A 14,042-nucleotide genomic window follows, 5' to 3' on the forward strand; every position below is an offset into this window, starting at 1 on the left:
ACATCCTTAATCATCGGCCTGTGTGCAAAATAAAAACACACAGCTGTCGGCCAATCAGATTTCTCAAAATTTTCATTTCACACGGCTAGGCCGTTCGTTCGTCTTCGTGTTGAAATAGTTTCCAATTTTAAATTTTCACTAAGGGAAAACTGTGTGAAATGTGCCATATTGCATAGTGGTCGTCGGAAAACAACAATCACCTTTTTGATATGGTTTTGAACTGTCATTAGCTCATTACATTACTCATTCATTACCCATAAAATTATTTTTTTATATTTCATCCACGTAATTTTTAAATATAGACTCTCCCGAATCAATAGTACAAAAGGTTTCGTACAATCTCTAAATTTTTTTTGGAACCATTCATTTTTTGTAATTTGTAAATCATCTGAATTTTTAACATCAGAATAAAATGTCAAAACTTCCATATCAACAATCAGAGTTAAATTAGCAAGCATATCAAGTTTTCCAAAGAATTGTAAAGTTGTGTAACAGTTATTATTAAAAAAATGATTCAACTGTCCTTTGTTGACAACATCAATTGGATCAGCAGTTTTAACTAATCTTCTGTTACCGATATCAATATACTTATTTGCTACTACCAGTTAAATTTATGTTTTCTTGACAGGTACTGTTCGTTTCTATCTCTTTTAATTTAATTATTTGTGTTTGATTTCAAAAGAATTATGATCTGTTTACTCAATTCAGGTTTTCTAATTGTTTGATGTTTGGTCTGAAATTAAAATCACTCGTAAATTAACAAATTGTATATTGAAATATACAGGTGTCCCAAAAAATGGCGTACTAACGGTGCACTACGGTGTAGAAGAGATTACCGTAAACGTCAGAAAAATGTTAAAAAAATTCTATTGGACTTATTTGCTGATTCGGCGGTCTTTGAAAGTGGCACTTAACAGGTCAATTATTTTGAAATATATGTATGAAATTGCTGTGGCAGCTACCTCTCATCGTACATATTATCACAAAGTACAAGATCAATCACTACCAATATCTAATCTTGCATAATATAGAATTTAGAAGTTTTGGAATTCGAAAAAATTATTTTAAATCCACTACGGTAACATTTCAAGGTAATGATGTACGAATATATCTCTGTTTATATTGTATTACCGTTAATAATAATAATAAAAATAATTAGGCAGAATATAGCCTAAGGGAGTCCGTTTCGGCTCAGGGACGCGAGGGTCGTGGGTTCGATTCCGACCACAGGGCGAAATTAAAAAAAAGGCTATATTCTGTCTCGTGATTCGGAAGTCACGTTAAGTCATTGGTCCCGGTCTATTGAGTTGGTCATCATGCCCCTCATAGATTTGTAAACCAGTCCTAGACTGTAAAACATTTAGATTTACCAAAATGGGAACGAAGACTAAATAAACGCATTAACAATATCAGACGAGATTTAGGTAAAATAACTCAATATTTAAAGGGTATAAATTCTAATCATCTAAATAACTGTATTCAATCGATTTTAAATAAAAACAGAATACATTGTTTAAAATATAACGAATATAATAAAACATTTATAGAAATCAAAGACATTTTATTACAAAAATTGAATATTTATTCTAAACGATTTAAAAGATATAAAAATAATAAACAACGGAAATTTGAATACAAACTATTTAGAAATAATGAGAAGTTGTTTTACAAAAACTTATCAGATAATAAAACTCAAAATAATAATGGTATACCAAATATAAATGAAATTAAAGAATTCTGGTCAAACATATGGTCAAATGAAGTTCAATTTAATAATCAGGCAGAATGGATTCCTAATTTAGAAAATGAGATACCAGATAGTAATAATCCACATCATATTCAAATTAGCCTTGAAATTTTAGTTAAAAATATTAATAGTTCACATAACTGGAAATCTCCTGGAGGTGACCAAATTCATAAATTTTGGTTAAAAAAATTTACTTGTATTCATAAATGCTTACTTGATCACTTTAACGAATTTATTAGGGAACCTAACACATTTCCAGAGTTTTTGGCCCATGGTACGAGTTGATAAGTAAAAGTCATTTATTAGTTTAAGTTTTCACGATACCTGATATCAATGATATCTTCCAAATTTAACGATCCTAACTTCCTTGGGCTTGATAATACTGATATTTATTAGTTAGTTGGCATCAAATTTTGAAAATATTGTGTTTTAATGCTCTGTTCTGTATTACTAAGTGATAAAAGTAAAAAAAAAAGTATATTTTATAGGAAAATGTCTCTTTTAACACTCTTATCATTTAGTAATACAGAACAGAGCACTAAAACACAATATTTTCGACATTTGATGTCAAATAACTAAGTAAATATTAATATTATCAAGTTCAAGGAGGTTAGGATCGTTAAATTTGGAAGATATCAGGTATCGTGAAAACTTAAACTAATTAATGACTCTTACTTATCAACTCATATTCAGCTTGGGTAGACAAGCAAAAATTAGTTAAAATTATTCCGAATATTTTTCCACTGTAGACGAGTATTATTGCTGGACTGTTTGTCCAGATGTTACAGAAGCAGAATACAATAAATACAGAATAATGTATAGAAGAACAGTATGATTTCTGCTAATTTTTGCAAAAATCTTCTAATTTTTTTTTCTAGAAAACGGAAACTAATTTTAAGTATATATTATAAATTTTATATTCAGCATATGAAGATTTATAAAAAAAAAGTACTTTACGCGAAGAATACTTTTTTAAAGTCAAAATTTGTAGACTAGTGTAATTGAAATAATTCGATTTCAGTCGAAGTAAAAGTGTAGTTAATGCCCCTTCAATTAAGTATTTTTCTTTATTTTCAAGGTTTATGGAGGGTTCTTTTAAGTCTGGTATAATCAAAATTCGTTTGTAAATTCTTACCTGATAACTTAATATGGGTAAACATGGAAACAAATATCAAGTAAATTTACACAGCCAAAAAATTGCAAAAATCTCTCTCAAGACTTGTATGCTTTTTCCGTGAACAGAAGTGTACGAAATGGCCAAATCATTTTTTATAGTATAAAATAAATGTGAAATTTGACTTTGATAGCGTTTTTTTATCAAAGATGGCTCGTTAGCTCAGATGATTAGAGCGCCGAACTTGACAATCAATGGGCATCGGAGGACGTCGGTTCGAATCCGGCACGAGCCCTTTTCTTTTCTTATTTTTTCATTTTTGCGCAATTGTACTCTATTTGCTTGTTTACCACATTTGTTTCCAAAACGGTAAGCTCTGTTTACTCGTTGCTAACAATAAACTGGACGGTAAGTAATTTTTGGTGTTCTAGAACGGTAAGTAAAATTTATTCAAAATTAATCGATTATTATTATAATAATTTTTATGTAGACAAAAGTTGAAGACAAGATGTGGAGGCACTTTCTGGAAACTCATAAAGCTCTTGTGGTCGGCTTTCCTTCCCGCTGCAATGAAATAGCATTAGCAAACTTGCCGCGACATTGGCATTGTCAAAATTTTCATACCCCGCATTTTCCTTCTTCTTCTTGATTCCACATCGAGGTTGTCGGTTTCAAAAATTCTTTAGTTGTGACGCCATGACGAATTTTTCTTGTAAATCTAATCTTGTTTTCGACACAATCTTCAATGTAGCTGAGGAAACTAGTGACTCCTAGTCCTAGCGTTCTCTGGATTTCTCAGAAATCAGGGCTGAACGCACCCCACATTCCAAGTTTCTTCTACAGTTTTCGGAATCACAATTAAAATGGATTGTTACTGAGTAGTAGTAATGCTTTATTTTTGCCCTACGGGCTTTCAGATTCCTTACAATTTTAACAATATTTACATAAACATAACTGAACAAACATGACAATTTCAAACTTAACATTTTCAATTCCTATTCCCACCCCTCTCTTTCTCTATCCTTTCTCTCCTCTTCCACACCCCTTTCATCCATCCTGTCTCCCTTCCGTCTTCGCTCAGTATGTTTCGCCTCTTCTCTCCCTCCCTCTCTCTCATTTCGTCGCATCCGCTCCACATGTGCTCGATCGTCTCACTCTCCTCGCGGCACATCCTGCACCTTCTCTCCTCTCCTTCCGTCCAATACTGTTCTCTCTCCTCGTTTCCGCATCTGAATCTCGCCATCGGGCATATGCGAGTTGTCTCTCGTTAATCCTTTTTTCCTAAATCTTGCAAAAGGGTTAGAGGCGAGTTGTCTCCCGTGGTTCAGGTTAAGGCATTAGGATTACGACTACACTAATTGCAGTTGGATGCATTAAAATAGCTGGTAGATAATTTTTAAGAAGGAACAAACAAATAAAAATTCTAGAAAACACGCTGTATAATTTAAAGTTATAATTATAATAAAAAAATACAACTTCAAGAATACAAATATACATATAAAAATGTACTCCTAATATTTATAAATAATATTTTTGGTTCGACACTGTCAGAATTTGAGAATTTTCTCCTATGTGAACGGATTTTGATAAATGTCACAACTTGTCAAAACGAAACGTCAAGCTAATTTTAAAGATTTTAAACGATTTGGAGCTTTTAAGGGGCTCGTCGCACCAAAAAACGTTGTATTCAACTCGTTTGTGTGTAACGAGCGTTTTAAAATGGCCCACACGTGCCAAAAAAGGCCCAATTTACACACAAACTCGTCAAATAATAGTATATTGTATATCAAGAGTTGAAAATGAAAGATTTCACACGAGTTTGCAGAATTGAGTCACAAGCCGTAGGCGCGTGGCTTAAGCAAACGAGTGTGAAATCGAATTTTCAACACGTGGTATACACGATATTTTTGCGACGACCACAAAAAAAAAAAACGCTAATATGCGGTATTCCTTCAAACTTCAAATATTATTCGACAGAGCTGCGGACAAAACATACATTGGTGGCCATGGTTACTACAACTGTGTGCAATGATTTCATTGCGCACAGGCTAGAAGGTATCTGATTGGCTAACCAGTTTCATTGCACACGGGTTCGCTATTTGCATGCAATAGCCAACTTTCAATAATAGTTATTTGTGCGAATTTACGCATTTTTCATAGTGGTCGTCGGAAAACTACTATTATTTGTTTATTATAACGGAAATACCTAATAGGAAATCTTTTTCACAAAATCAAAGAAAGTATAACTTCCACTACTATTTTTATGTTTATTAATTTTTGTTTGATATACTCGAAAGTGTCTTTTTGAAAATTAATGAGGATATCTATAAATATAAAAGTATTTGTTAGCGAAACAAAGAAACTTGCATTAAATTTGGAATAAACACTTAATATCTTCACTTAGAAATACCAAGATTATCACCGCATAGGGTGGGAGACAATTTGCCTCTTGTTGGGAGACAACTCACCTCTTGGAAAAACTACCTGTGCCGTTCTAGGAGACAATTCGCCTCGTCCGTCGCCATAATTTTCCTTTCTTTCGCGCTCGCTCTCCCCAGGTATATCCAAGGAGTATAGAAGTATAGGGAGGGGACATACGCAAGCTTATGGGCGCGGTAAATTGAAGCGGTGAGGGACAAGGAAACGGGTGCAATTTTATGCAACCCGTGAGGTACGCCCCAGTTAACACTACTTGAGATGTTAGGAATTAACAATAAAACTGCAGGAAAATAAAACACTATATATTTTATTTGCATCACAAATGTATTCAGAGTATGAGAAACTAGAAAACAACACTAAATATCACAATGCAAGTGATTTGATTTACTTTCTTGGGGCGTACTAATAGCAGTCATGCGCATTAAGGCGGCTTCACTCGGCCGGCCGTATGTCCCCTCCCTATTATTCTATACTCCTTGGGTATACCGGAACATCCTCTGCCATGCATCTCTCCCTTTTCTCTTGCTTGTCCGTCTCTCTGCCCCTCTGGCTTAGCTCCGCACACATCCACTTCCTCACTGGCATACCCGTTCCTCCTGCAATACTTCTCTCTTTCCTTCTCATCCGCGTTCTTTTTCTTTTCTCTATAGCGCTCAGTCAGTATCCTGCACTCTTCCCTTCCACCCATTCTGTCCTCGAATTTTGCCGCTCTCTTTCCCGCTTTCACTCTCAGCTTGCTCCTCTTGCACTTTTCCCTCACTATGTACCTTGGTGTTTCTCTGTCCACTCCTAGCAGCCATCTCAAATATTTCTCTTGCACTCTGTACACCTCCTCCTGTTCCTTCCATCCCCAGATGTCTGCTCCGTACATCAGCACGCTCTCTACCATGCTCTAGAACATCATGATTCTCCTCCCGAACTCACCTCCCCACTTTCTCTCTCCTATTCCCAAACGCATCCAACTACCTTGTTCTCCTTCCTCACTACCTCTCTCACTTGCGCTTTATCCGTGGCTCTCTCGTTGAAGGTGTAGCTCACTCTTTCTGTCTTGCTTTCTTCCCACTTCCACTCGCTCTCCTCATTCTTCCTCTTTCTCTTGTTGAACACCATCATTTTCGTCTTCTCGACATTCACTTCCAGGTTTTTCTTCCCCACATACTTTCCCCAGGTTCCTCATAATTTCTTTCATCTCTCTCTTACTCTCATTCTCAAATTGGAATTACGCGATAATTTTTCACGGCAACAAATTATCGATAACTTTTTTGACAATTTTTTGACGTGTCAGTTAAATCAGAGATTTTATACTATTTATTTGAAAAAAGCACATTATAATTAAATATGAATTGATATCTTGTTGATTATAATTTTAATTTAGCCTGAATTTAAGTTGCAGCGATCATTCGGTGAATACTTATATCGAATTGCCCTCGTGTTTGTGAAATTCCAGATAATTTTGTTAGTGACCCACTGGTGTGTGTTTCGACAACAGCAGACACTCGTGATTAGCCACACAAAATTATCGGAAATTTCTCAATCACTAGGGCAATATTAATAGTATCGTTAACTTTTTTATAAACAACGGAATTCATTCACTAATCGGTAAAGTGTTGATAAAGCGTTGAGCTTAGATGCTTTTGCTGTGCGAGTTTTAATCCGCTGGTGTTCAAGGAGGGAGCACTATTTGAAAAAAGCGGAAATGCCGCGTAAATGCGCACTGCAATAAAGTGGTACTAAATGCAGAGCGCAACATGTACCTTTCCAGTGACGTTTTCACTCACTTTGCAATCCTGCCGCATTACAAAAAGTTCAACAATAACAAACAAATAATAACAACAAAGACAATAAAACAACATCCAAAGACGGAGAAAATTCACGCCGGAACCACTCACACGTAAAGCCGAAACTAAAATGGCTGAAATGACCAAATTCCCCAATTACCCCCTGTTGACGCGCCACTGGAAAGATCTCAACAGAGGGCCAACGGTGTAACTAACTCTGGCGCATAGTGTGAAAAGAGTCATAAAGTGGTATGTACTAGAGAATGGCTGACTGATACCGCATCTAAAGCATTGACGGAATAGGGAATGCTCTGTCGTCTGTGGCTCTGTCCTGGTGCTTTATCTTTACAGTTTTCTGTAATACTTCAATCAAGTTCAGCAAAGCATGCGGACACTAGTCAACGCTCGTGAGTGCGCAAAATCATCCGCGCATCTGCCACCACCCACCAATTCCCACCATGCTGCTTTCTCATGTCGGTTATTGCTTATCTTTTTCTCTAGGTTATCGTTGATTGCCATATAGCCATGGAAAAAGGTACGTTGATCCACCTAAGTTGTAAAAAAACTGTTGTTTTATTTTTAGATAAGATAGCCACGCTGCTAAAAAGTTGGTCTAAAACGCAGCAGTTGCGAATAGCTAACATATCGAAGCTCCGCGTGCGTGTGGTTCGTGGGAATCAAAAGTATTACGGAAATATAAATTTTACATCATCCTTGAGCCGGACAATCACCACCGTATCGACATTGTTACTTTTAACTCTCAGAGAATGCACCAAATTGCAACCAAAGGGATCAAGTTTATGCCAAAGTCGCAAAATGAACGTCCAAATATTTTTCGCCGATACTAGGTACAGGTCTGCAGCCCTACAATCCACTCAGGAAACATACGAACAAGTTTTTAGTAGTTACTTTTACAAGAATTTGGGGTAGAAGGGTCGACTGTGAATGAACCACTTGTCTTAAAAACAAAGAACGCAAAAAGTGACGTTAGATTTAAACAGCTGATCAACCACTCGTTTTAAAAAAGACTGATGTTTCAAACTGCCTATTAAAAACATGCAAAAAGTGAGGTTAGATTCAAACAGCTGACCATAGTTTTAATCCCGTGGTGCGTTCACAATCGTCTTTTCAACGCCAACTTCGACGCCATATTTAAAAAAAACACCCGTTAGATGTCAGATACTGTTATTGAGTCGTTTGAGTGCAACCTGCGTTTTTCAATTTATATTGTGTAATAATTGTATTTGCTTGTAGTGATGAATGTACTGATTCTTCGTTTGAAGAGGAAGAGGAACCATGTCCACCTACTCCGCAGAATAATTATGATAAAATATTATTATAAGCAATAAAATATTTTTTAATTTTTTATCTGTATTTTTTATTCTTACTAGGTACTTCATTAACGAATTTTTGTTATAACAGATAAAATTTATTGATTTTAGACCTAAAGAACAAATTGTCCTAGGTACAGTCGCGGCCAAACAAAACTGGGCAGCAATTTTTTCTATTGTAAATCGGAATTAAATATTAAATCCCCTGAAAAATCATCTACTAGGAGATAACATAAAAAACTATTTATCAAATTGACATCATCCGTCACTGTTATGTTGTGCCACAGGTATGGGTATCTGGTTACCAGAGAAACTTTCATTTTAAAAGTCTGATTTACCAACATTTATAAAGATGACATAAAATCTCAATTTAGTGGCCGCTTTTATTTGGCTGCAACTATACAAACATGCCTAAATGCCTTGAAATTTTTACTTTTAATATTACGTTAAAAACGGCAAAATTTTTGATTTTTATTATACCTAACAGATTTTTTTTTCAAGAATTATGACGAATTTTAATGATAAACACTATTTAATTATGACATATTTTGATATTTATACAATTTATTGAGAACGCTCCACATCACAACAAACAGCAAGACAAATATTCTACATCTGCGACAACAAAACGTGATATGCAAGAATGAGTAAGTACGGAGCAAAAATGATATTTTAAAACCGCAACTCTATCAACTCATTAAAATGAATAAACCACGCTACAAAATATTTAAACTATTTCATGACGCCAGCCACGACGTTTTGAGATTGCCTCCTTACCATCCCGATCTTAATCCGATCGAGCTTAATAATGAATTAAAATTGTGTATCTCCATACCAATTCCTGAATACATATAGATACAGCTTGGTCATTGTAGCTAGAGCTGTGAGTGATGCGCAAAGTTGAATAAAGAGGTCCGATGATTGAGAGATTGGAAGCAGCAAAGAAATGCGACAGAATTAGTGGAGGAGCTGTTAGACCACTGCGCATCCGGCTCTCACAGCACAAGCTACAAATGAGGAAGATGTACACTGTGTGGCGGTATGAGTTTTCCCCTGTTGATGGGTTGATATTAAATACTTACATAACCTGAAAATGTGGCATTCTGTGTCGAATTTATTCTACGTACAGGGTATTTCACTAGTGATAATGAACCCGATGGAATTGAAAATGCAATCTACAGTACGTACATTGAGAAGGTAAAGTTGGATATTTATTGCGTCCATATCCAGCTTTGTGTTTTAAATGTATTGTGGGTTGCATTTTTAATTCTGTCGGGCTCACTATCACTCGTAAAATACCCTGTAGATATACTGTATGAAAAGACAATAAATATTTAATATTCATTAACCATTAATATCCACTTACGTCTACCACCCTGAGTGCACTGTAATCGTAGGTACGGCCAATCGTACTAAGCAAAATGATAACAAAGTCAGAGTTTTTTTTCACAGATTACTGTCATGTTCATAAACAATAATTATCATCGTTACCGGGATTCAGTTTTGTTGGTTGCATACTCAACATTTCCACAAAACCGTTTCCTTCGAATGTATCGGGTGTTCATTTCAATTTCCGGGTCAAAGTTGAAGAGTCTATTGTGAATGTAAAAATACAAATCACTGTAAGTTTTGAACAGCTAATCCGTGATCCGCAATCCGTTATGCTAAGATTATTACAATAAGTTTGATATTTTCTACTATTAGATTTACAGAAAAAAATTAAACATTTGCGTCTTTATAAATTCCTAAAGTTGTACAACAAAGTAGGTCTTCACTATTTTTGTGTCAGTCGTTCCACAGCAAAAGACGGAAGTAAAAATGAAAAAACAAAACAGAATCTGTGGGTTAAAACCAAAACATTTTATAAGTTTCTTTTTTGTAGCGATTGTTTTGTAAATTTTTCAATACCAAATATTTTTGAATATGTAAAACAGCGCGCTAGATTTTTTTACCTCGTGTATTATCCTGTTTATTTTTTCTAATTCGGTATCGAAAACTGTTACATTTCCACATTCATTTCGGTTAGGAAAAGTAGTACTTTTCCTACCTAGTTAGGAAAAGTAAAACAAATGAAAACCAGCAATTATATTATTTATTACAACATTATTGCATTCTTTTAACAAACATTTTGGGGCCACATTATCGGATTGGGTTATATTGATGATCTGTTCTTTTCCTAATATTTTTGAAGATACTTCCAACTTGTTTTGTACAGAATCCTCTATATATCTCTCGGCAACAGTATTTGATCGCCAACCACCGTGTCTTTTGAGAACTGTGATGTCAGCTCCTGCAGATGTCCTTCTGAAGCAGTGTCCAGTATAATTCGAAGAATTCGGTAAATTCAAAAAATCTGCTATTTTTTTAGGCACTCCACCTATGGTATTTATTCCTACTGCCTGCCTTGTGCATTTTCCGTTCCGAAAACCAAGAAAAAATCGAGTAATTTCAATCGGTGATGGTCGGAGAGAAAAGTATGTCCTGCATATTTCTAATAAATCCAAACCTTCAAAATTGCCTGGTGATATTGTAAATTCTCGCCTGACGTTTGTTTTAGTGTCTGGAATCTGGATAATGATATAAGACCCCTTGTCTGTAATGTTCTTCACGTCAAGAAAAGTCAATTCTTCGCGACGGCATGCCCCACTGATCCCGATTATCAACATCACCTTTAAAGAGTAAAACAGTTATTTTTTGAATTACATAAAAGTCACCTTTACCTTCATCATTAAATAAGTGCCATTATCCGCTTCCCTTAGGACCTTTTCTATCTCCTGCTTGGTAAAAATGTTGGATTTTTTCGAAACCTGACCGGTTGATTTTCTTTTGATGAACGTTATCAGGCTTGCATATTTCTTGATTTCTATATTTTTCTTTAATTGGACTGTAGACCTCAGCATCGAGAAAAGGCTCCATAATGTCGAGCCTTTGAGTTTTCTTGATTTTTGCTCAAAATAGGCCAGTAGAACTTCTTCAGTAATATCACGCACTCGCTTTTCACGGCACCAATCCTCAAATTGTTGGTAAGCTTTATCATATTTTTTCCGCGATTTCACGGGTAATAACTCATTGACTGCTAATGCTGCTGATTCTTTTACGTCCGAGCTAACAAATTCAGCATCTTCGAACATTTTTAATCGCAAATACACTCACAACTAAACGAACTCGCAAATTTTTCTAATGTGAAAATTTGTGTTTACATTGATTCCATAACGACCAAAATGAGCTACTCGATTTTTCGAATTTTGTATCCAAAATTTTCAATAAATCCTCAAGAGGTAAGGGTTTTCTCTACCTCATTAGAAAAAGTTATGTGTGCAACACGAAGGAAAAGTGTTTCTTTCCGTACTCGACGCGTTTTTAATCTCGACTACGTCTCGATTAAAAATCCCGCATCTCGTACGGAAAAAAGTCACTTTTCCTATCTCGTTGCACAATAGTTATTTTTATATTAAGTGCGCGAAGAGAGTGTTTTTTGTGCATGAAAAGGTCTTTTACGCCGAGACGAAGGTCGAGGCAGTATAAGCCTTTGAATGCACAAAAACATCTTCGCGCACGAAATATAAACAATATTTTTTCTATAATTGATTCAAAAAATTGAAATTAAAAATTCAAATTTTTGAAGGAACTCTGAAGTTTCAATGCAGTGACCATGTTGCTAGGTAACTAATAAAAAACAGTGCGTGAAATGAAAAACAGAAATAGTCGTATGCGTGAAATTGCATTTCACACACTGTTTTGTATGGTTTCTATGGTTTCGATCTTACTAACAATGCAAAAAAAAATACACGTCAGAAAATGACCCACTTCAGGCACAGATAACTATGCGTGAATTTCAATTTTTTGAATCAATTATAGAAAAATAAATATTTCGCGCTTATTTTGCACTATATTTTTTGTTATCTCATTCTGCAATTCTCATTGTTTTACCAGTTTTCCTCTATTCCTATTTACATTTTTTTTTCTTTTTCAATATCGTTCGACCAATTCGAACAAAACCATGAAGCTTCTTTCCTTAGATTTTTTATTATTCATCCTCGAGTACATTCCAATCTATCGCCTTTCTTTAATTTTTCTCATTTATTGCCAATCAACAATTCAATAATTTTCGTTTTTTATTTGGGAAGTTGGTTTTCCCGAAATTATTTATTTATTTTGTTTTTTCAGCACATTTTAAAACTTCTTTGATTTTGCGATGCGTCCTTACCTTCATAACATGTTTTCATTTTCACTTTGTATATATGTACTTAATCTCTTTCTACCATAATGTCGTCTATTACTGCGCTATTACTTTTAATCAGCATTATTTAAATTTCTTCATCAACATGCTCTACTTTTCTTTCTTTCTTCATTTCTGTTTTCCAATGTTTCTTTCTTACAATTATAATTCCTTCTAATATTGCCTATTATATTTTCGATACCACTCTAGTCTTATAGCGTTTCTCTAAGGAAAATTTCTAGTTAGGTATTTTTAATGATTCTTATCCTTGTAGTCTTTCTGTTTATTCACCGTCTCCTTTATTCTTTATGCTTGTTTTATAGTACTTATATATTTATACTATTCATCAACTTGTTAAAGTTTTTTCTTCAGTTTTTAATTACATTCCTATTCCTGTTTTTTTTAATCACTATTACCCTTGCATCAAAACACTTAACTTTCTACTTGGAATATATTTGATTTTTTTCTTTATTCTGCTAATCTTCATATTATTGACGTTACTCAGTACTTTTATTTTACAATTCTTTTGTCAAAAATCCAAGTGGAATATCTAAAAAAGTGAAACCAATTAGTTTAAAAGCAGAAGTGACAGAATAGCTATTTACGTTACAAGACCGGTAGTAACGTTTTTATGGACGAGCTAGTGAATTACAGGTCGAGCCCGATAGGGCGAGACTTGTAAACTAGCGAGGCCATAATGCGTCTACCGGTCGTGTGACGTACAAGATTTTTTAGTATACTGAGACAATTATTTAAAAGAAAAGAAATTTAAATAAAAAAATTTGGCTTTGAAAAAGATTGCTATGCCTTGTTACTATGATAACAAACGATTCATCAAAATTCAGTCTGTCAAAGTTTTTCATGTGATTTCTTTCATTTGAGCTAACTTCCTTTAACAAAATAAATTCTCACAACCGAACCGAAGCAGAAGTCAAGTTTTCTTCCCAGACCACCTTTTGGAGAAGGTAGATAGTGCGCGATCAAACTTATTGCTCCAAAAATCATCGGGAAGATATTTCACATACAAGTTGTTCTACAATTGGAGAATACGAAACACAGTTGTTTGGATTGACAAAGGGTAATGCTTGCCTTTAGAAAACCATTTCAATGACATAAGTAATTGTACATTTAATTTTTAAATAAATAAAATCCAATAAATCTGACAAATTATTTGACATTTGCTACCGGCCGCCGTAGAAAGTAAAACGGACTAGACCATAAACATGTGTAAATCTGACAAATTATTTGACATTTGCTACCGGCCGCGGTGGAAAGTAAAACGGACTAGACCATAAACATGTGTCTACCGGACTCGTCGTCAAGCAGGTAGACACCTACTACCAGCACAGTATACTAAAAAATTATTTGAACAAAAAACTTCGTAAACAAGTATTATCCGTTTTCTTTATTTTTC

General features: G+C 34.7%; 2 protein-coding genes and 1 long non-coding RNA gene across 4 annotated transcripts in view; 2 read left to right on the forward strand and 1 right to left on the reverse strand.

Annotated features, from left to right (window-relative positions):
• LOC138137432 (uncharacterized) overlaps positions 1-14,042 on the forward strand; it is a 36,525-nt gene that overhangs the window by 6,580 nt on the left and 15,903 nt on the right. The window lies entirely within an intron of this gene.
• On the forward strand, positions 6,874-8,444 carry LOC138137230 (uncharacterized). Its single transcript, XR_011161636.1, has 3 exons — positions 6,874-7,613; positions 7,662-7,926; positions 8,333-8,444. It is a non-coding gene; the product is annotated as an uncharacterized lncRNA (long non-coding RNA).
• Positions 10,461-11,840, reverse strand: LOC138136975 (uncharacterized). The gene is made up of 2 exons (XM_069056282.1): positions 11,130-11,840; positions 10,461-11,078 (listed from the first exon to the last, which is right to left on the reverse strand). Exons 1-2 carry the CDS (start codon positions 11,538-11,540, stop codon positions 10,461-10,463), a joined length of 1,029 nt encoding a protein of 342 aa, XP_068912383.1. The 5' UTR covers positions 11,541-11,840.

Source organism: Tenebrio molitor, chromosome 8 (genome assembly GCF_963966145.1).
Source record: "Tenebrio molitor chromosome 8, icTenMoli1.1, whole genome shotgun sequence".
Taxonomy (NCBI): Eukaryota; Metazoa; Arthropoda; class Insecta; order Coleoptera; family Tenebrionidae; genus Tenebrio; species Tenebrio molitor.